The 21619-nt window shown below is 63.2% G+C and overlaps 1 protein-coding gene across 1 annotated transcript in view; it reads left to right on the top strand.

Annotated features, from left to right (window-relative positions):
- Positions 1-21317, top strand: part of POLR2A (RNA polymerase II subunit A) — a 36210-nt gene extending 14893 nt beyond the window's left edge. Inside the window, exons 10-19 of the mRNA XM_075489569.1 lie at positions 1465-1689; positions 5461-5707; positions 7035-7135; positions 7233-7337; positions 8849-9031; positions 11127-11330; positions 14009-14195; positions 15239-15352; positions 16369-16518; positions 20003-21317. Coding sequence (XP_075345684.1) covers positions 1465-1689; positions 5461-5707; positions 7035-7135; positions 7233-7337; positions 8849-9031; positions 11127-11330; positions 14009-14195; positions 15239-15352; positions 16369-16518; positions 20003-21159 — 2673 coding nt within the window. The 3' untranslated portion in view covers positions 21160-21317. The remainder of the gene's footprint in view (positions 1-1464; positions 1690-5460; positions 5708-7034; positions 7136-7232; positions 7338-8848; positions 9032-11126; positions 11331-14008; positions 14196-15238; positions 15353-16368; positions 16519-20002) is intronic.
- Positions 21318-21619: the final 302 nt, after the last annotated feature.

The raw sequence follows: 21619 nt of genomic DNA, 5'->3' as shown, positions 1-21619 counted from the left end.
CATCAGATCTGGAGGTTTGGGGTGAGATCTGGGGGTTTAGGGAGCAGATGTGGGGGGTCTGGAAGGCAGCTCTGGGGGATTGGGGGGATTAGGGAGCAGATGGGGGGCTCTGGGGGTGAGATCTGGAGGTTTGGGGTGAGATCTGGGGGTTTAGAGAGCAGATGTGGGGGTCTGGAAGGCAGCTCTGGGGGATTGGGGGGATTAGGGAGCAGATGGGGGGCTCTGGGGGTGAGATCTGGAGGTCTAGGGGTGAGATCTGGGGGTCTGGGGTGAGATCTGGGGGTTTAGGGAGCAGATGTGGGGCTGTGGGGGTCAGATGTGGGGGTCTGGAGGGCAGCTCTGGGGGTTTGGGGTGAGATCTGGGGGTTTAGGGAGCAGATGAGGGGCTCTGGGTGTCACATCTGGGGGTGTAGGGGTCGGATCTGGGGGTCTGGGCATCAGATCTGGGGGTTTAGGGGGCAGATGTGGGGCTGTGGGGTTCAGATGTGGGGGTCTGGAGGGCAGCTCTGGGGGTTTAGGGGTCAGATGTGGGGGTCTGGAGGGCAGATCTGGGGGTTTGGGGTGAGATCTGGGGGTTTAGGGGGCAGATGTGGGGCTGTGGGGGTCAGATGTGGGGGTCTGGAGGGCAGATCTGGGGCTTTAGGGGGCAGGTGTGGGGCTGTGGGGGTCATGTGGGGGTCTGGAGGGCAGCTCTGGGGGTTTGGGGTGAGATGTGGGGGTTTAGGGAGCAGATGAGGGGCTCTGGGTGTCAGATCTGGGGGTCTAGGGATCGGATCTGGGGGTCTGGAGGGCAGATCTGGGGATTTAGGGGGCAGATGTGGGGCTGTGGGGGTCAGATGTGGGGGTCTGGAGGGCAGCTCTGGGGGTTTGGGGTGAGATTTGGGGGTTTAGGGAGCAGATGTGGGGCTGTGGGGGTCAGATGTGGGGGTCTGGAGGGCAGATGTGGGGGTCTGGGGTGAGATTTGGGGGTTTAGGGGGCAGATGTGGGGCTGTGGGGGTGAGATGTGGGGGTCTGGAGAGCAGCTCTGGGGGTTTGGGGTGAGATCTGGGGGTTTAGGGGGCAGATCTGGGGCTGTGGGGGGCAGATCTGGGGCTGTGGGGGGCAGATCTGGGGCTTTAGGGGGCAGATCGGGGGCTTTAGGGGGCAGATACGGGGGCAATTTTTAGCCTAGATCAAGGATATTCTTGGAGCCACATCTAGGAGGGGTTCAGGTCCAGACCTGGGATGGTTTTGGGGCCCCCCCCGAGACCCCCGTGTCCCCCCAGGGAGCTGGCGGGGGCAGATTTGGCCCTTTCGGACCAGATTTAGGACATTTTTTTTTTTTTTTTTGCTTCAGCTTGGGGACAATTTTCACTCCAGATCTGGAACCTTCTTGGAGCTACATCTAGGAGGGCTTTGGGGTCCACCTCTGGGACATTTTTTTTGGGGGGGAGGGGGGTCCTGACACCCCTTTTCTTCCCCAGGCGCACCCCGGGGAGATGGTGGGGGCGTTGGCAGCTCAGTCGCTGGGAGAACCGGCCACCCAGATGACCCTCAACACCTTCCACTACGCCGGGGTCTCGGCCAAGAACGTCACCTTGGGCGTCCCCCGCCTGAAGGAACTCATCAACATCTCCAAGAAGCCCAAGACTCCTTCGCTCACCGTCTTCCTGCTGGGCCAGAGCGCCCGCGATGCCGAGCGGGCCAAGGTGGGGACGCCGTGGGGGACAGGGGACGTCGTGGGGATGGTGACCTGGGACGTCACGGGTGGGGGGAGCAGCAGCAGGAACCTGGGTCCTGTGGTTCCCTGGTCCTGTGTTGGGTGAAGGTCCTCTTCTGGGGTGGCTCTGTGGTGGCCCCGCAGCATCAGGGTGTCTGCACGGCTCTGTGGTGGTCCCATGGCTTCATCTTCCTGTGGTGGCCTCGTGGTGGCCCCATGGCTTTGTGTCCTTGCCATCTCCACACAGCCCCTTGGCTTCATCTTCCCATGGTGGCCCTGTGGCTTTGTGTCCTCTCTGTGTCCACACAGCCCCATGGTGGCCCCATGGCTTCATCTTCCCATGGTGGCCCTGTGGCTTTGTGTCCTTGCCATCTCCATGCAGCCCCATGGTGGCCCCATGGCTTCATCTTCCCATGGTGGCCCCATGGCTTTGTGTCCCCTCTATGGCCCCATGGCTCCGTCTTGCCACTGTGTCCCCCCCACAGTGCTGTGGTGGCCCCGTGGCTTCATGATCTCATGGCCCTGTGGTGGTCCCCATGCCATCTCCCACATCCCCATGTCCTCCACGCCATCCCCACGTTCTCCATCCTTGGATCCCCATGTCATCTCTCATGTCCTCCATGTCATCCCCGTGTCCTCCACCCCTGGATCCCCATGTCATCTCCTATGTCCCCGTGTCCTCCATCCCTGGGTCCCTATGCCATCTCCCGTGTCCTCCACGCTGTCCCCACGTTCTCCATCCCTGTGTCCTCCATCCCTGGCTCCCCATGTCATCTCCCGTGTCCTCCACGCCGTCCCCACGTTCTCCATCCCCGTGTCCTCCATCCCAGGATCCCCATGTCATCTCCCATGTCCTCCACGCTGTCCCCACGTTCTCCATCCCCGTGTCCTCCATCCCTGGCTCCCCATGTCATCTCCCGTGTCCTCCACACTGTCCCCATGTTCTCCATCCCTGTGTCCTCCATCCCTGGCTCCCCATGTCATCTCCCGTATCCTCCATGCTGTCCCCACCTTCTCCATCGCAGGATCCCCATGTCATCTCCCATGTCCTCCACGCTGTCCCCACATTCTCCATCCCCGTGTCCTCTATCCCTGGATCCCCATGTCATCTCCTGTGTCCCCGTGTCCTCCATCCCAGGATCCCCATGTCATCTCCCATGTCCTCCACGCTGTCCCCACGTTCTCCATCCCCATATCCTCTCCTGTGTCCCCGTGTCCTCCTTCCCTGGGTCCCTATGTCATCTCCCATGTCCTCCACGCCGTCCCCATGTTCTCCATCCCCGTGTCCTCCATCCCAGGATCCCCATGTCATCTCCCATGTCCTCCACGCCGTCCCCATGTTCTCCATCCCCGTGTCCTCCATCCCAGGATCCCCATGTCATCTCCTGTGTCCCAGTGTCCTCCATCCCAGGATCCCCATGTCATCTCCCGTGTCCTCCACGCTGTCTCCACGTTCTCCATCCCCGTGTCCTCCATCCCTGGCTCCCCATGTCATCTCCCGTGTCCCCATGTCCTCCATCCCTGGGTCCCTATGTCATCTCCATGTTCTCCATGCCATCCCCATGTGCTCCATCCCTGGCTCCCCATGTCATCTCCCATGTCCTCCACGCTGTCCCCACGTTCTCCATCCCTGGGTCCTCCATCCCTCGATCCCCATGTCGTCTCCCATGTCCTCCATCCCTGGGTCCCTATGCCATCTCCCATGTCCTCCACACCGTCCCCATGTTCTCCATCCCCGTGTCCTCCATCCCAGGATCCCCATGTCATCTCCCGTGTCCTCCACGCTGTCCCCACGTTCTCCATCCCCGTGTCCTCCATCCCTGGATCCCCATGTCATCTCCTGTGTCCCCGTGTCCTCCATCCCTGGATCCCCATGTCATCTCCTGTGTCCCCATGTCCTCCTTCCCTGGGTCCCCATGTCATCTCCTGTGTCCCCATGTCCTCCTTCCCTGGGTCCCCATGTCATCTCCCATGTCCTCCACGCTGTCCCCACGTTCTCCATCCCTGGCTCCCCATGTCATCTCCTGTGTCTCCGTGTCTTCCATCCCTGGGTCCCTATGCCATCTCCCGTGTCCCCATGTCCTCCTTCCCTGGGTCCCTATGTCATCTCCATGTTCTCCATGCCATCCCCATGTGCTCCATCCCTGCATCCCCATGTCATCTCCCGTGTCCTCCACACTGTCCCCACGTTCTCCATCCCTGGGTCCCTATGCCATCTCCCATGTCCTCCACGCTGTCCCCGTGTCCTCCATCCCTGGGTCCCCATGTCATATCCCATGTCCTCCATGCCGTCCCCGTGTCCTCCATCCCTGGATCCCCATGTCATCTCCTGTGTCCCCATGTCCTCCATCCCTGGGTCCCTATGTCATCTCCATGTTCTCCATGCCATCCCCACGTGCTCCATCCCTGCATCCCCATGTCATCTCCCATGTCCTCCACGCTGTCCCCACGTTCTCCATCCCTGGGTCCTCCATCCCTGGATCCCCATGTCATCTCCTATGTCCTCCACGCTGTCTCCACGTTCTCCATCCCTGGGTCCTCCATCCCTGCATCCCCATGTCATCTCCCATGTCCTCCACGCTGTCTCCACGTTCTCCATCCCCGTGTCCTCCATCCCTGGATCCCCATGTCATCTCCTATGTCCCCGTGTCCTCCATCCCTGGCTCCCCGTGTCATCTCCCATGTCCTCCACGCTGTCCCCACCTTCTCCATCCCAGGATCCCCATGTCATCTCCCATGTCCTCCACACTGTCCCCACATTCTCCATCCCCATGTCATCTCCTGTGTCCCCGTGTCCTCCTTCCCTGGGTCCCTATGTCATCTCCCATGTCCTCCACGCTGTCCCCACGTTCTCCATCCCCGTGTCCTCCATCCCTGGATCCCCATGTCATCTCCTGTGTCCCCGTGTCCTCCTTCCCTGGGTCCCCATGTCATCTCCCGTGTCCTCCACGCTGTCCCCACGTTCTCCATCCCTGGATCCCCATGTCATCTCCTGTGTCTCCGTGTCTTCCATCCCTGGGTCCCTATGCCATGTCCTCCACGCCGTCCCCGTGTCCTCCATCCCTGGATCCCCATGTCATCTCCTGTGTCCCCATGTCCTCCTTCCCTGGGTCCCTATGTCATCTCCATGTTCTCCATGCCGTCCCCACGTGCTCCGTCCCTGCATCCCCATGTCATCTCCCATGTCCTCCACGCTGTCCCCACGTTCTCCATCCCTGGGTCCCTATGCCATCTCCCATGTCCTCCACGCTGTCCCCATGTTCTCCATCCCTGGCTCCCCATGTCATCTCCCATGTCCTCCACGCTGTCCCCACGTTCTCCATCCCTGGCTCCCCATGTCATCTCCTGTGTCCCCATGTCCTCCATCCCTGGGTCCCTATGTCATCTCCATGTTCTCCATGCCATCCCCATGTGCTCCATCCCTGCATCCCCATGTCATCTCCCATGTCCTCCACGCTGTCCCCATGTTCTCCATCCCTGGCTCCCCATGTCATCTCCCGTGTCCTCCACGCTGTCCCCATGTTCTCCATCCCTGGCTCCCCATGTCATCTCCCATGTCTCGTGTCCTCCATCCCTGGGTCCCTATGCCATCTCCCATGTCCTCCACACCGTCCCCACGTTCTCCATCCCCGTGTCCTCCATCCCTGGCTCCCCATGCCATCTCCCATGTCCTCCACGCCATCCCCGTGTCCTCCATCCCTGGCTCCCCATGTCATCTCCCGTGTCCCCGTGCTGACACCGTGTCACCCTCCCCCCCCAGGACATCTTGTGCCGCCTGGAGCACACCACGCTACGGAAGGTGACGGCCAACACCGCCATCTACTACGACCCCAACCCTCAGAGCACGGTGGTGGCCGAGGACCAGGAATGGGTCAACGTCTACTACGAGATGCCCGACTTTGATGTCAGCCGCATCTCGCCCTGGTTGCTCCGCGTCGAGCTCGACCGCAAGCACATGACCGACCGCAAGCTCACCATGGAGCAGATCGCCGAGAAGATCAATGCTGGTGGGTCCAGGGGGGACTTTGGGGGGGTCTTGGGTGAGCATTGAGGGCATTTGAGGGACCTGGGTGAGCATTGAGGGCATTAAGGGAAGACTTGTGGGGTTCCTGGGGCTCTTTGGGGAGTCCTAGGTGGACATTGAGGGCATCTGGGGGGGCTTTGGAGGGTCCTGGAGGGCTTTTGGGGGGATCTTGAGGGGCCTCTGGGGGGTCCTGGGTGAGCATTGAGGGGATTAGGGAACACTTGTGGGGGTCCTGGAGGGTCTTTGGGGTCTGGGTGCCCCTTGAGGGCATCTGGGAGGACTTGGGGGTGCTGCTGGGTGACTACTGAGGGCATCTGGGGGGGCTTTGGAGGGTCCTGGAGGGCTTTTGGGGGGATCTTGAGGGGCCTCTGGGCGGTCCTGGGTGAGCACTGAGGGGATTAGGGAACACTTGTGGGGGTCCCGGAGGGTCTTTGGGGTCTGGGTGCCCCTTGAGGGCATCTGGGAGGACTTGGGGGTGCTGCTGGGTGACTACTGAGGGCATCTGGGGGGGCTTTGGAGGGTCCTGGAGGGCTTTTGGGGGGATCTTGAGGGGCCTCTGGGGGGTCCTGGGTGAGCACTGAGGGGATTAGGGAAGACTTGGGGGGTCCTGGAGGGTCTTTGGGGTCTGGGTGCCCCTTGAGGGCATCTGGGGGGACTTGGGGGTGCTCCTGGGTGACTATTGAGGGCATCTGTGGGGGCTTTGGAGGGTCCTGGAGGGCTTTTGGGGGGATCTTGAGGGGCCTCTGGGGGGTCCTGGGTGAGCACTGAGGGGATTAGGGAAGACTTGTGGGGGTCCCGGAGGGTCTTTGGGGTCTGGGTGCCCCTTGAGGCCATCTGGGGGGACTTGGGGGTGCTCCTGGGTGACTACTGAGGGCATCTGGGGGGGCTTTGAGGGCATCTGGGGGAGCTTTGGAGGGTCCTGGAGGGCTTTTGGGGGGTTCTTGAGGGGCCTCTGGGGGGGTCCTGGGTGAGCACTGAGGGGATTAGGGAAGACTTGGGGGGTCCTGGAGGGTCTTTGGGGTCTGGGTGCCCCTTGAGGGCATCTGGGGGGACTTGGGTGAGCATGGAGGGTCTTTGGGGGGTGCTGGGTGACCCTTGAGGGCATCTGGGGCGACTTTGGGGTGCTCCTGGGTGAGTATTGGGAGCTTTAGGAAAGACTTTGGGGACGTTTGGGGGGTCCTAGTGAAGACTTGGGGGTCCTGGGTGACCCACCCCACTCCATGGTGACCTTTGGGGGGGGTCCTGGGTGAGCATGGAGGGCCTTCGGGTGGGGTGGTGACCATGGTGCCACCTCTTTGTCCCCACCTCAGGTTTTGGGGACGACCTCAACTGCATCTTCAACGATGACAACGCGGAGAAGCTGGTGCTGCGCATCCGCATCATGAACAGCGACGAGAACAAGATGCAGGAGGTGGGGATGGAGGTGGTGGCACCCATGGGTGGTGGTGGTGGTGGGCGACACGACACGGGCTGGGTGTCACCCCCCCTGTCCCCCTCGGTGTCCCCAGGAGGAGGAGGTGGTGGACAAGATGGATGACGACGTCTTCTTGCGCTGTATCGAGTCCAACATGCTGACGGACATGACGCTGCAGGGCATCGAGCAGATCAGCAAGGTGGGGGGCCAGGGGGGCACCCATGGGTGCTCATGGGGGTGCTGGGGCTCCTGGTGGGTCCTGAGGAGCACGTGGAGATCTCCGTGGAGACCTTTAGGAGGTCAAGGACAGCCTAAGTGATACCTGTAGGCACCTAAGAAGGTCCATGGCTGCCTGGAGTGTCCCCCTAGGTGCCCAGGCAGCACCCATGGGTGCTCATGTGGGTGCCAAGGCCCCTGGTGGATCTTGAGGAGCACTTGGAAGTTCTCTACAATGACCTTTAGGAGGTCCAGGATGCCTATGGTGATACTTGTGGACATGTGTGAAGGTCTCTGGGTATCCAGGGTGTCCTTACAGGTGCCCAGGGTGTCCCCCCAGGCAGCTGGGTAGCACCCATGGGTGCTCATGTGGGTGCCAAGGCTCCTGGTGGATCTTGAGGAGCACTTGGAAGTTCTCTACAATGACCTTTAGGAGGTCCAGGATGCCTATGGTGATACTTGTGGACATGTGTGAAGGTCTCTGGGTATCCAGGGTGTCCTTACAGGTGCCCAGGGTGTCCCCCCAGGCAGCTGGGTAGCACCCATGGGTGCTCATGTGGGTGCCAAGGCTCCTGGTGGATCTTGAGGAGCACTTGGAAGTTCTCCACGACGACCTTTAGGAGGTCCAGGATGCCTATGGTGATACTTGTGGACATGTGTGAAGGTCTCTGGGTATCCAGGGTGTCCTTACAGGTGCCCGGGGTGTCCGCCCAGGCAGCTGGGTAGCACCCATGGGTGCTCATGTGGGTGCCAAGGCTCCTGGTGGATCTTGAGGAACACTTGGAAGTTCTCCACAGTGACCTTGAGGAGGTCCAGGATGCCCATGGTGATACTTGTGGACATGTGTGAAGGTCTCTGGGTGCCCAGGGTGTCCTTACAGGTGCCCGGGGTGTCTTCCCAGGCAGCTGGGTAGCACCCATGGGTGCTCATGTGGGTGCCAAGGCTCCTGGTGGATCTTGACGAGCACTTGGAAGTTCTCCACGATGACCTTTAGGAGGTCCAGGATGCCCATGGTGATACTTGTGGACATGTGTGAAGGTCTCTGGGTGCCAGGGTGTCCTTACAGGTGCCCGGGGTGTCTCCCCAGGCAGCTGGGTAGCACCCATGGGTGCTCATGTGGGTGCCAAGGCTCCTGGTGGATCTTGACGAGCACTTGGAAGTTCTCCACGATGACCTTTAGGAGGTCCAGGATGCCCATGGTGATACTTGTGGACATGTGTGAAGGTCTCTGGGTATCCAGGGTGTCCTTACAGGTGCCCGGGGTGTCCCCCCAGGCAGCTGGGTAGCACCCATGGGTGCTCATGTGAGTGCCCAGGTTCCTGGTGGCTCCTGTGGAGCACGTGACCTTCTCCACGTGCATGTTTAGGAGACCCAGGATGCCCGTGCTGATACTTGTAGATGCATTTGAAGGTCCATGGCTGCCCGGGGCGTCCCACCAGCCACCCGAGGAGCACCCATGGGTGCCGCTAACCCCTTTTTCCCCCTCCTCCCCAGGTGTACATGCACCTACCGCAGACGGACAACAAGAAGAAGATCATCATCACCGAGGATGGGGAGTTCAAGGCTCTTCAGGAGTGGATCCTGGAGACCGACGGCGTCAGCCTCATGCGGGTGCTGAGCGAGAAGGACGTGGACCCCGTCCGCACCACCTCCAACGACATCGTCGAGATCTTCACCGTGAGTTCAGGGACGGGCCCTGGACGCCTGGCTCCTTGGGTGGTGGGGTTTGATGGACATCTGGGTCCCTAGGGTTCCTGGATGCTTGGGTGGTGGGGTTCCTGGATGCCTGGGTGCCCGGACACATGGGTGCTTGGGTTCCCAGATGTTGGTGTCTCCAGGGTTTCTGGGTCCCTTCAGTGGTGGGGTTCCTGGACAGCTGTGTCCTTGGGTGGTGGGGTTCCCAGATGTTGGTGTCCCCAGGGTTTCTGAGTCCCTGGGTGGGTGGGGTTTCCCAAGGCCTGGGTCCTTGGGTGGTGGGGTTTGATGGACATCTGGGTCCCTAGGGTTCCTGGACACGTGGGTGGTTGGGTGCCTGGACACCTGGGTGCTTGGGTGGTGGGGTTCCCAGATGCTGGTGTCTCCAGGGTTTCTGGGTCCCTTGGGTGGTGGGGTTCCCAGATGTTGGTGTCTCCAGGGTTTCTGGGTCCCTTGGGTGGTGGGGTTCCTGGACAGCTGTGTCCTTGGGTGGTGGGGTTCCCAGATGTTGGTGTCTCCAGGGTTCCTGGGTCCCTTGGGTGGTGGGGTTCCCAGATGCTGGTGTCTCCAGGGTTTCTGGGTCCCTTGGGTGGTGGGGTTCCCAGATGCTGGTGTCTCCAGGGTTCCTGGGTCCCTGGGTGGTGGGGTCCCCAGATGTTGGTGTCCCCAGGGTTCCTGGGTCCCTTGGGTGGTGGGGTTCCCAGATGTTGGTGTCTCCAGGGTTTCTGGGTCCCTTGGGTGGTGGGGTTCCCAGATGTTGGTGTCTCCAGGGTTTCTGGGTCCCTTGGGTGGTGGGGTCCCCAGATGTTGGTGTCTCCAGGGTTTCTGGGTCCTTGGGTGGTGGGGTTCCCAGATGTTGGTGTCTCCAGGGTTCCTGGGTCCCTTGGGTGGTGGGGTTCCCAGATGTTGGTGTCTCCAGGGTTTCTGGGTCCCTTGGGTGGTGGGGTTCCCAGATGTTGGTGTCCCCAGGGTTCCTGGGTCCCTTGGGTGGTGGGGTCCCCAGATGTTGGTGTCCCCAGGGTTTCTGGGTCCCTGGGGTGGTGGGGGGTTCCCAGACGCCTGGGTCCCGGGGTGCCCAGATGCCTGGGTCCTTGGGTGGTGGGGTTTGATGGACATCTGGGTCCCTAGGGTTCCTGGACACTTGGGTGGTGGGGTTCCTGGATGCCTGGGTGCCTGGACACATGGGTGCTTGGGTGGTGGGGTTCCCAGATGTTGGTGTCTCCAGGGTTTCTGGGTCCCTTCAGTGGTGGGGTTCCTGGACAGCTGTGTCCTTGGGTGGTGGGGTTCCCAGATGTTGGTGTCCCCAGGGTTTCTGAGTCCCTGGGTGGGTGGGGTTCCCCAAGGCCTGGGTCCTTGGGTGGTGGGGTTTGATGGACATCTGGGTCCCTAGGGTTCCTGGACACTTGGGTGGTGGGGTTCCTGGATGCCTGAGTGCCCGGACACCTGGGTGCTTGGGTGGTGGGGTTCCCAGATGTTGGTGTCTCCAGGGTTCCTGGGTCCCTTGGATGGTGGGGTCCCCAGACGTTGGTGTCCCCAGGGTTTCTGGGTCCTTGGGTGGTGGGGTTCCCAGATGTTGGTGTCCCCAGGGTTCCTGGGTCCCTTGGGTGGTGGGGTCCCCAGATGTTGGTGTCCCCAGGGTTCCTGGGTCCCTTGGGTGGTGGGGTTCCCAGATGTTGGTGTCTCCAGAGTTCCTCGGTCCCTTGGGTGGTGGGGTTCCTGGACAGCTGTGTCCTTGGGTGGTGGGGTTCCCAGATGTTGGTGTCTCCAGGGTTCCTGGGTCCCTTGGGTGGTGGGGTTCCCAGATGCTGGTGTCTCCAGAGTTCCTCGGTCCCTTGGGTGGTGGGGTTCCCAGATGCTGGTGTCTCCAGAGTTCCTGGGTCCCTTGGGTGGTGGGGTTCCTGGACAGCTGTGTCCTTGGGTGGTGGGGTTCCCAGATGTTGTTGTCTCCAGGGTTTCTGGGTCCCTTGGGTGGTGGGGTTCCTGGACAGCTGTGTCCTTGGGTGGTGGGGTCCCCAGATGTTGGTGTCCCCAGGGTTTCCGGGTCCCCAACAGCCGTCGTTTTCCTCCTGTCCCTCAGGTGCTGGGGATCGAGGCGGTGCGGAAGGCGCTGGAACGGGAGCTCTACCACGTCATCTCCTTCGACGGTTCCTACGTCAACTACCGTCACCTGGCCCTGCTCTGTGACACCATGACCTCCCGCGGCCACCTCATGGCCATCACCCGCCACGGTGTCAACCGCCAGGACACCGGGCCCCTCATGAAATGCTCCTTCGAGGAGACGGTGGGTGGACAACGGGGGTTTTGGGGGGCTGGGGTGGGGGGGGGGGAGGGCTTTTGAGGGTGTTGGAGGGCTTTGGGGGGGGCTGGAAATGGGAGTTTGGGGGGCTGGGAGGGAGGTTTTGGCGGTACTTGGGGGGCTGGGAGGGGGCGGGGGGAGTTTTGGAGGGTTCGGGGGGCTGGAAATGGGGGGTTTGGGGGGTGTTGGAGGGGTTTGGGGGGCTGGAAGTGGGGCTGGGAGGGGGATTTTTGGGGTGTTGGAGGGGTTTAGGGGTGCTGGAGGGGTTTGGGGGCTGGAAGTGGGGCTGGGAGGGGGATTTTTAGGGTGTTGGGTTTAGGGGTGCTGGAGGGGTTTGGGGGCTGGAAGTGGGGCTGGGAGGGGGATTTTTGGGGTGCTGGAGGGGTTTGGGGGCTGGAAGTGGGGCTGGGAGGGGGATTTTTGGGGTGCTGGAGGGGTTTGGGGGGCTGGGACGAGGGGTTTAGGGGGTGTCCAAGGGGGTTGCGGGATGGAAGTGGGGTTTAGGGGTGCTGGAGGGGTTTAGGGGTGCTGGAGGGGTTTGGGGGCTGGAAGTGGGGCTGGGAGGGGAATTTTTGGGGGTGTTGGAGGGATTTGGGGGCTGGAAGTGGGGCTGGGAGGGGGATTTTTGGGGTGCTGGAGGGGTTTGGGGGGCTGGAAGTGGGGCTGGGAGGGGGATTTTGGGGGTGCTGGAGGGGTTTAGGGGGCTGGGACGAGGGGTTTAGGGGGTGTCTGAGGGGGTTGCGGGATGGAAGTGGGGTTTTGGGGTGCTGGAGGGGTTTAGGGGTGCTGGAGGGGTTTGGGGGCTGGAAGTGGGGCTGGGAGGGGGATTTTTGGGGTGCTGGAGGGGTTTGGGGGGCTGGGACGAGGGCTTTAGGGGGTGTTTGAGGGGGTTGCGGGATGGAAGTGGGGTTTAGGGGTGCTGGAGGGGTTTGTGGGCTGGAAGTGGGGCTGGGCGGGGGATTTTTGGGGTGTTGGAGGGGTTTAGGGGGCTGGAAGTGGGGCTGGGTGCGTGATTTTTGGGGTGCTGGAGGGGTTTGGGGGGCTGGGACGAGGGGTTTAGGGGGTGTCTGAGGGGGTTGCGGGATGGAAATGGGGTTTAGGGGTGCTGGAGGGGTTTGGGGGTGCTGGAGGGGTTTGGGGGCTGGAAGTGGGGCTGGGAGGGGGATTTTTGGGGTGCTGGAGGGGTTTAGGGGTGCTGGAGGGGTTTGGGGGGGGCTGGAAGTGGGGCTGGGAGGGGGATTTTTGGGGTGTTGGAGGGGTTTGTGGGCTGGAAGTGGGGCTGGGAGGGGGATTTTTGGGGTGCTGGAGGGGTTTAGGGGTGCTGGAGGGATTTGGGGGCTGGAAGTGGGGCTGGGTGGGGGATTTTTGGGGTGTTGGAGGGGTTTGGGGACTGGGACGAGGGTTTTAGGGGGTGTCTGAGGGGGTTGCGGGATGGAAGTGGGGTTTTGGGGGGTGCTGGAGGGGTTTGGGGGGCTGGAAGTGGGGCTGGGAGGGGGATTTTTGGGGTGCTGGAGGGGTTTGGGGGGCTGGGACGAGGGCTTTAGGGGGTGTTTGAGGGGGTTGCGGGATGGAAGTGGGGTTTAGGGGTGCTGGAGGGGTTTGTGGGCTGGAAGTGGGGCTGGGCGGGGGATTTTTGGGGTGCTGGAGGGGTTTGGGGGGCTGGGACAAGGGTTTTAGGGGGTGTCTGAGGGGGTTGCGGGATGGAAGTGGGGTTTAGGGGTGCTGGAGGGGTTTAGGGGTGCTGGAGGGGTTTGGGGGCTGCAAGTGGTGCTGGGAGGGCAATTTTTGGGGTGCTGGAGGGGTTTAGGGGTGCTGGAGGGGTTTGGGGGGGGCTGGAAGTGGGGCTGGGAGGGGGATTTTTGGGGTGTTGGAGGGGTTTGGGGGCTGGAAGTGGGGCTGAGAGGGCAATTTTTGGGGTGCTGGAGGGGTTTGGGGGGCTGGGACGAGGGGTTTAGGGGGTGTCTGAGGGGGTTGCGGGATGGAAGTGGGGTTTTTGGGGTGCTGGAGGGCTTTAGGGGTGCTGGAGGGGTTTGTGGGCTGGGAGGGGGATTTTGGGGGTGCTGGAGGGGTTTAGGGGTGCTGGAGGGGTTTGGGGGGCTGGAAGTGGGGCTGGGAGGGGGATTTTTGGGGTGCTGGAGAGGTTTGGGGGGCTGGGACGAGGGGTTTAGGGGCTGTCGGAGGGGGTTGCAGGATGGAAGTGGGGTTTAGGGGTGCTGGAGGGATTTGGGGGCTGGAAGTGGGGCTGGGAGGGGGATTTTTGGGGTGCTGGAGGGGTTTGGGGGGCTGGGACGAGGGCTTTAGGGGGTGTCTGAGGGGGTTGCGGGATGGAAGTGGGGTTTAGGGGTGCTGGAGGGGTTTGGGGGTGCTGGAGGGGTTTGGGGGCTGGAAGTGGGGCTGGGAGGGGGATTTTCGGGGTGCTGGAGGGGTTTGTGGGCTGGGAGGGGGATTTTTGGGGTGCTGGAGGGGTTTGGGGGGCTGGGACGAGGGGTTTAGGGGGTGTTTGAGGGGGTTGCGGGATGGAAGTGGGCTTCAGGGGTGCTGGAGGGGTTTGAGGGGGGCTGGAAGTTGCCGTTGGGGGATGTCGGATGGGTTTTGGGGGTTGGTGGGGAAGGCTCTATAACCCTTCAAGCTGAATTTGGGGGTGCCCCCCCCCCCCCCCCCAGGTGGACGTGCTGATGGAGGCGGCGGCCCACGGGGAGAGCGACCCCATGAAAGGGGTCTCGGAGAACATCATGTTGGGTCAACTGGCGCCCGCCGGCACCGGCTGCTTCGACCTCCTCCTCGACGCCGAAAAGTGCAAACACGGCATGGAGATCCCCAGCGCCCTCCCGGGCTTGGGCGTCGGGGGACGTAAGTCTGGGATTTTGGGGTACCCGTACAGCGGGAAGGGGAGGGGGGGGGTACCCCAAGGACCCGGGCGCCTGGGTCCCACCGGGGGACACCGCGAGGGTGGTGGCATGAAGACCCTCGGCTTCGTCATGGCCACCACTGCCACCACCCAGCCCCAGATGCCTGGGTCCCCTCGGGAGGAGTGGGGGTCCCCCAAATGTCGGGGTTCCCCAGGGTGGGAGTGGGGGGCACCCAGATGGTGGGGGGTACCCCAAGGACCCAGGCACCTGGGTCCCATGGGGGAGGAGGGGGGACACCGCAAGGGTGGTGGCATGAAGACCCTCGGCTTCGTCATGGCCACCAGCCCCAGACGCCTGGGTCCCCTCGGGAGGAGTGGGGGGCACCCAAATGTCGGGGTCCCCCATGGTGGGAGTTGGGGGCACCCAGATGGCGGGGTCCCCCAAGGACCCGGGCACCTGGGTCCCACAGGGTGACACCGCGAGGGTGGTGGCATGAAGACCCTCGGCTTCGTCATGGCCACCAGCCCCAGACGCCTGGGTCCCCTCGGGAGGAGTGGGGGGCACCCAGATGTCGGGGTCCCCCAGGGTGGGAGTGGGGGGCACCCAGATGGTGGGGGGGGTACCCCAAGGACCCGGGCGCCTGGGTCCCACCGGGGGACACCGCGAGGGTGGTGGCATGAAGACCCTCAGCTTCGTCATGGCCACCACCACCCAGCCCCAGACGCCTGGGTCCCCTTGGGAGGAGTCGGGGTCCCCCCAGGAGGAGTGGGGGTCCCCCAGGGTGGGAGTGGGGGGCACCCAGATGGTGGGCGGGGTACCCCAAGGACCCGGACGCCTGGGTCCCACCGGGTGACACCGCAAGGGTGGTGGCATGAAGACCCTCGGCTTCGTCATGGCCACCACCACCCAGCCCCAGACGCCTGGGTCCCCTCAGGAGGAGTGGGGGTCCCCCAAATATCGGGGTCCCCCATGGTGGGAGTGGGGGGCACCCATATGGTGGGGTCCCCTAACGTGTCCTGTATCCCCCCCCCCATCTCTCCGCAGCCACCGGAATGTTCTTCGGGTCGGCCCCCAGCCCCATGGGGGGGATGTCCCCCGCCATGACACCGTGGAACCAGGGTGCCACCCCCGCCTACGGGGCCTGGTCCCCCAGCGTGGGTGCGTGGGGGGGGGGACTGGGATGGACTGGGAGGCCAGACTGGGGGGAGGGCGGTGGGGGGCTCTGGGGTAGGCTGGGGGGCAGTTGGGGGGCCATGGGGCAGACTGGGGGTCACTGGGGGGCAAAGTGGGGGGTCCTTGGGGCACATTTGGGGTCCCTGGGGCAGACTGAGGGGGGGGGGGCTGGGGTGTTTTGGGGGAGGCTCTGAGGGTTTTGGGGGGCTGTTGGACTGGGGTGGACTGGGAGGCTGCTGGGGGGGCTGTTGGGGGGGCCCTGGGGTGTTTAGGGGGGGCTCTGGGGCAGAATAGGGGGCCCTGGGGTAGGCGGGAGGGGAAATTGGGGGGCCCTGGGGCAGTTTGGGGTCCCAGGGGCAGATTGGGGTCCCTGGAGCAGACTGGGGGGGCTGTTGTGGGGGGGGGGGAGGGGGTGTCTCTGGGGCAGAATGGGGGTCCCTGGGGTAGGCGGGAGGGGAAATTGGGGGGCCCTGGGGCAGTTTGGGGGCAGATTTGGGGTCCCTGGAGCAGACTTGGGGGGCTGTTGTGGGGGGGCCCTGGGGTATTTGGGGGGGGCTCTGGGGCAGGATGGGGGTCCCTGGGGTAGCCGGGAGGGGAAATTGGGGGTCCCAGGGGCAGATTTGGGGGCTCTGGGGGGAGACTTGGGGGGCTTTTAGGGGGGCTCTGGGGCAGGATGGGGGTCCCTGGGGTAGGCGGGAGGGGAAACTGGGGGCTTTGGGGCAGATTTGGGGTCCTGGGGGGCAGATTTGGGGTCCCTGGAGCAGCCTTGGGGGGGGGGGGGGGCACATTGGGGGTCCCTGAGGTAGATTTGGGGTCCCTGAGGTAGATTTGGGGTCCCGGTGGCAAATGGGGGGGGGGGGGGGGGTTCCTTGGGGTAGATTCAGGCTCCCTGGGGCATTTTGGGGTCCCTAGAACAGCTTGGGGGGGGGCTGTCGGGGTCCCGAACCCCCCCATCCTGACACAGCCCCCCCCCCCCCCCATTTTTGGGGTCCCCCCTCCAGGCAGCGGCATGACCCCGGGGGGCGCCGGCTTCTCCCCCAGCGCCGCCTCCGACGCCAGCGGCTTCAGCCCCGGTTACTCCCCGGCCTGGTCCCCCACCCCCGGCTCCCCCGGCTCCCCCGGGCCCTCCAGCCCCTACATCCCCTCCCCCGGTGAGTACAGCACCCCGAAACACCCCCCGCAACACCCCAACAACACCCCAAAACCCCCTGGGGGACCCCTACCCTGCCCACGCCACACCCCAACACCCCCAAACCCGCCTACGCACCCCCTACGCGGCCCACGCAACACCCCGACAACACCCGACAAGGCCGTACAACGACCTATGGGACACCACGCAACACCCCAACGACACCCCCAACACCCCAACAACACCCCCAACACCCCCAAACCCCCTACAATGTCCTGCAAGACCCCTACCCTGCCCACACAACACCCCAAAACCCCCTCCGAGACCCCTACGCTGCCCACGCAACACCTCAACACCCCCAAACCCGCCTACGCGCCCCCTACGCTGCCCACGCAACACCCCGACAACACCCGACAAGGCCGTACAATGACCTATGGGACACCACGCAACACCCCGACGACACCCCCAACACCCCAACAACACCCCCAACACCCCCAAACGCCCTACAATGTCCTGCAAGACCCCTGCCCTGCCCACACAACACCCCAAAACCCCCTCCGAGACCCCTACGCTGCCCACGCAACACCTCGACAACACCCGACAAGGCCGTACAACGACCTACGGGACCCCCTGCAACATCCCAACACCACGCAACACCCCCAAAACCCCCTACAACGTCCTACGAGACCTCTATGCTGCCCACACAACACCCCAAAACCCCCTACAATGTCCTGCAAGACCCCTACCCTGCCCACACAACACCCCAAAACCCCCTACAAGATCCCTATGCTGCCCACGCAACACCTCAACAACACCCGACAAGGCCGTACAATGACCTACGGGGACACCACACAACACCCCCAAACCCCCTACAATGTCCTGCAAGACCCCTGCCCTGCCCACACAACACCCCAAAACCCCCTCCGAGACCCCTACGCTGCCCACGCAACACCTCAACAACACCCGACAAGGCCGTACAATGACCGACGGGACCCCCCTGCAACACCCCAACACCACACAACACCCCAAAACCCCCTACAACGTCCTAGGAGACCCCTATGCTGCCCACACAACACCCCAAAACCCCCTACAATGTCCTGCAAGACCCCTACCCTGCCCACACAACACCCCAAAACCCCCTACAAGATCCCTATGCTGCCCACGCAACACCTCAACAACACCCGACAAGGCCGTACAATGACCTACGGGGACACCACACAACACCCCCAAACCCCCTACAATGTCCTGCAAGACCCCTGCCCTGCCCACACAACACCCCAAAACCCCCTCCGAGACCCCTACGCTGCCCACGCAACACCTCAACAACACCCGACAAGGCCGTACAATGACCGACGGGACCCCCCTGCAACACCCCAACACCACACAACACCCCAAAACCCCCTACAACGTCCTACGAGACCCCTATGCTGCCCACACAACACCCCAAAACCCCCTACAAGATCCCTACGCTGCCCACGCAACACCTCAACAACACCCGACAAGGCCGTACAACGACCTATGGGAACACCACACAACACCCCAACAACACCCCCAAGCCCCCTACAATGTCCTGCAAGACCCCTACCCTGCCCACGCAACACCCCAAACCCCCCTCTGAGACCCCTACGCTGCCCACGCAACACCTCGACAACACCCGACAAGGCCGTACAATGACCTACGGGACCCCCCCACAACACCCCAACACCACACAACACCCCCACACCACCCCCAAAACCCCCTACAACGTCCTACGAGACCCCAATGCTGCCCACGCAACACCCCAACACCCCAAAACCCCCTACGAGACCCCTATGCTGCCCACGCAACACCTCAACAACACCCGATAAGGCCGTACAACGACCTATGGGGACACCACACAACACCCTCAACACCCCCAAACCCCCTACAACGTCCTACGAGACCCCTACGCTGCCCACACAACACCTCAACAATGCCCTACAAGGCCGTACAACGACCTACGGGACCCCCTGCAACATCCCAACACCACACAACCCCCCAACACCACCCCCAAAACCCCCTACAACGTCTTACGAGACCCCTATACTGCCCACACAACACCCCAAAACCCCCTATAAGACCCCTACACTGCCCATGCAACACCTCAACAACACCCGACAAGGCCGTACAATGACCTACGGGACCCCCCCGCACCACCCCAACACCACACAACACCCACGCAACACCCCCAAAACCCCCTACAATGTCCTACGAGACCCCTATGCTGCCCACGCAACACCCCAAAACCCCCTACGAGACCCCTACCCTGCCCACGCAACACCCCAAAACCCCCTCTGAGCCCCCTACGCTGCCCACGCAACACCTCGACAACACCCGACAAGGCCGTACAATGACCGACGGGACCCCCCCGCAACACCCCAACACCACGCAACACCCCCAAACCCCCTACAATGTCCTGCAAGACCCCTGCCCTGCCCACACAACACCCCAAAACCCCCTCCGAGACCCCTACGCTGCCCACGCAACACCTCAACAACACCCGACAAGGCCGTACAATGACCGACGGGACCCCCCTGCAACACCCCAACACCACACAACACCCCAAAACCCCCTACAACGTCCTATGAGACCCCTATGCTGCCCACACAACACCCCAAAACCCCCTACAAGATCCCTACGCTGCCCACGCAACACCTCAACAACACCCGACAAGGCCGTACAACGACCTACGGGACCCCACACAACACCCCAACGACACCCCAAAACCCCCTACAACGTCCTGCAAGACCCCTACGCTGCCCACACAACACCTCAACACCACCGCCCTGCAGCACCCCCTAACAGCCACACCACCTCCGTAACACCCCAAATCGCCCTACAACACCCCCCAACCCCCCCCCAAAATCTTGCAACACCCCAACACCGCCACAGCACCCTGGAATGATGTACAGGACCCCCCAACAACACACTACAGTGCCCCACAACGTGCCCCCAGTGCCCCCCAACACCCCTAGAAAACCTCGTAACGCCCAACAACACCCGCACAGGGCCCCCTAACGCTCCCGCAACACCCTACGATGCCCCCGTAACACCCCAACCCCCCACGTCACCCCTGCAACACCCCAAAGTACCCCACAACTCACCCCAGCGCTTGCCAACGCCCCCACAATGACCCCCCCAACACCTCCACAACACCCTACAATGCCCTCGCAACCCCGCCGCACTCCAAAACACCCCACGGCTCACCCCAACACCCCGCAGTGCCCCACGACACCCAACACACCTCAAAACACCCGTAACACGCAACACCCCCACAACACCCTGCAGCACCCCCCAACACCCCACGACACCCAGAACACCCCATGACGCTCGCAACTGCCCCCGACACCTCCGAAACACCCCAACACCACCCCAGCAACACCGTACAACAGCCCCCCAACGCTCCACAGAGCCCTGCGACACCCCGTAACGCCCCACAACACCCATCTGGGGACCCCCCCCGTCACCCTCTTGCGTCCCTTCCGCAGGTGGTGCCATGTCACCCAGCTACAGCCCGACGTCACCCGCCTACGAGCCGCGCTCGCCCGGGGGCTACACCCCGCAGAGCCCCAGCTACAGCCCGACGTCACCCAGCTACAGCCCGACATCGCCCAGCTACAGCCCCACCTCACCCAACTACAGCCCCACCTCGCCCAGTTACAGCCCAACGTCGCCCAGTTACAGCCCCACCTCTCCCAGCTACAGCCCGACCTCACCCAGCTACAGCCCGACCTCTCCCAGCTACAGCCCCACTTCTCCCAGTTACAGCCCCACTTCTCCCAGTTACAGCCCAACCTCGCCCAGTTACAGCCCCACTTCGCCCAGTTACAGCCCCACCTCGCCCAGTTACAGCCCAACTTCGCCCAGTTACAGCCCAACATCGCCCAGCTACAGCCCGACTTCCCCCAGTTACAGCCCGACTTCTCCCAGTTACAGCCCCACATCTCCCAGTTACAGCCCCACCAGCCCAAACTACAGCCCGACCTCTCCCAACTACACCCCCACTTCTCCCAGTTACAGCCCCACTTCTCCCAGTTACAGCCCCACCAGCCCCAACTACACCCCAACCTCCCCCAACTACAGCCCCACCTCCCCCAGTTACAGCCCCACCTCTCCCAGTTACAGCCCCACCTCTCCCAGTTACTCCCCCTCCAGCCCCCGCTACACCCCCCAGTCGCCCACCTACACCCCCAGCAGCCCCAGTTACAGCCCCAGCAGCCCCAGCTACAGCCCCACCTCCCCCAAGTACACCCCGACCAGCCCCAGCTACAGCCCCAGCTCCCCGGAGTACACCCCCACCTCCCCCAAGTACAGCCCCACCTCCCCCAAGTACAGCCCCACCAGCCCCAAGTACAGCCCCACATCTCCCACCTACAGCCCCACCACCCCCAAGTACAGCCCCACCTCCCCCACCTACAGCCCCACCTCCCCCGTCTACACCCCCACCAGCCCCAAATACAGCCCCACCTCCCCCACCTACAGCCCCACCAGCCCCAAGTACAGCCCCACATCTCCCACCTACAGCCCCACCAGCCCCAAGGGTTCCACCTACAGCCCCACATCCCCCGGCTACAGCCCCACGTCGCCCACCTACAGCCTCACCAGCCCGGCCATCAGCCCCGACGACAGCGACGAGGACAACTGAGCTGGGGGGGGACGGGGAGCCCCCCAAACCCCCGCAGGCTGTGGGGGTGACCCCCAAGTTGGGGGGGGGGATTCCTAAGTTGGGGGGTGACCCACAAGTTAGGTGTTACTCCCTCAAGTTGGGGGGCTGACCCCCAAGTTGAGGGGGGGGGGGTGTGACGCCTAAGTTGGGGGTGACCCCCAAGTTGGGGGGGCTGACCCCCAAGTTGGGGGGTAATCCCTAAGTGTGTGGGGGTGGGGGTGGTCCCTAAATTGGGGGGGGGGGGGGGGGCTGACCCCCAAATTGGGGGCTGGCCCTTAAGTTTGGGGGTAACCCCTAAGTTGAAGGGGTGACCCCCAAATTGGGGGGGGTGACCCCCAAAGTGGGGGGGTGACCCCTAAATGGGGGGGGTGACCCCTAAATGAGGGGCGACACCCAAATGGGGGGTGACACCCAAATGGGGGGTGACCCCCATTTGGGG

Source organism: Mycteria americana, unplaced genomic scaffold (genome assembly GCF_035582795.1).
Source record: "Mycteria americana isolate JAX WOST 10 ecotype Jacksonville Zoo and Gardens unplaced genomic scaffold, USCA_MyAme_1.0 Scaffold_204, whole genome shotgun sequence".
NCBI lineage: Eukaryota > Metazoa > Chordata > Aves > Ciconiiformes > Ciconiidae > Mycteria > Mycteria americana.
This window is presented reverse-complemented; position numbering and strand designations above follow the sequence as displayed.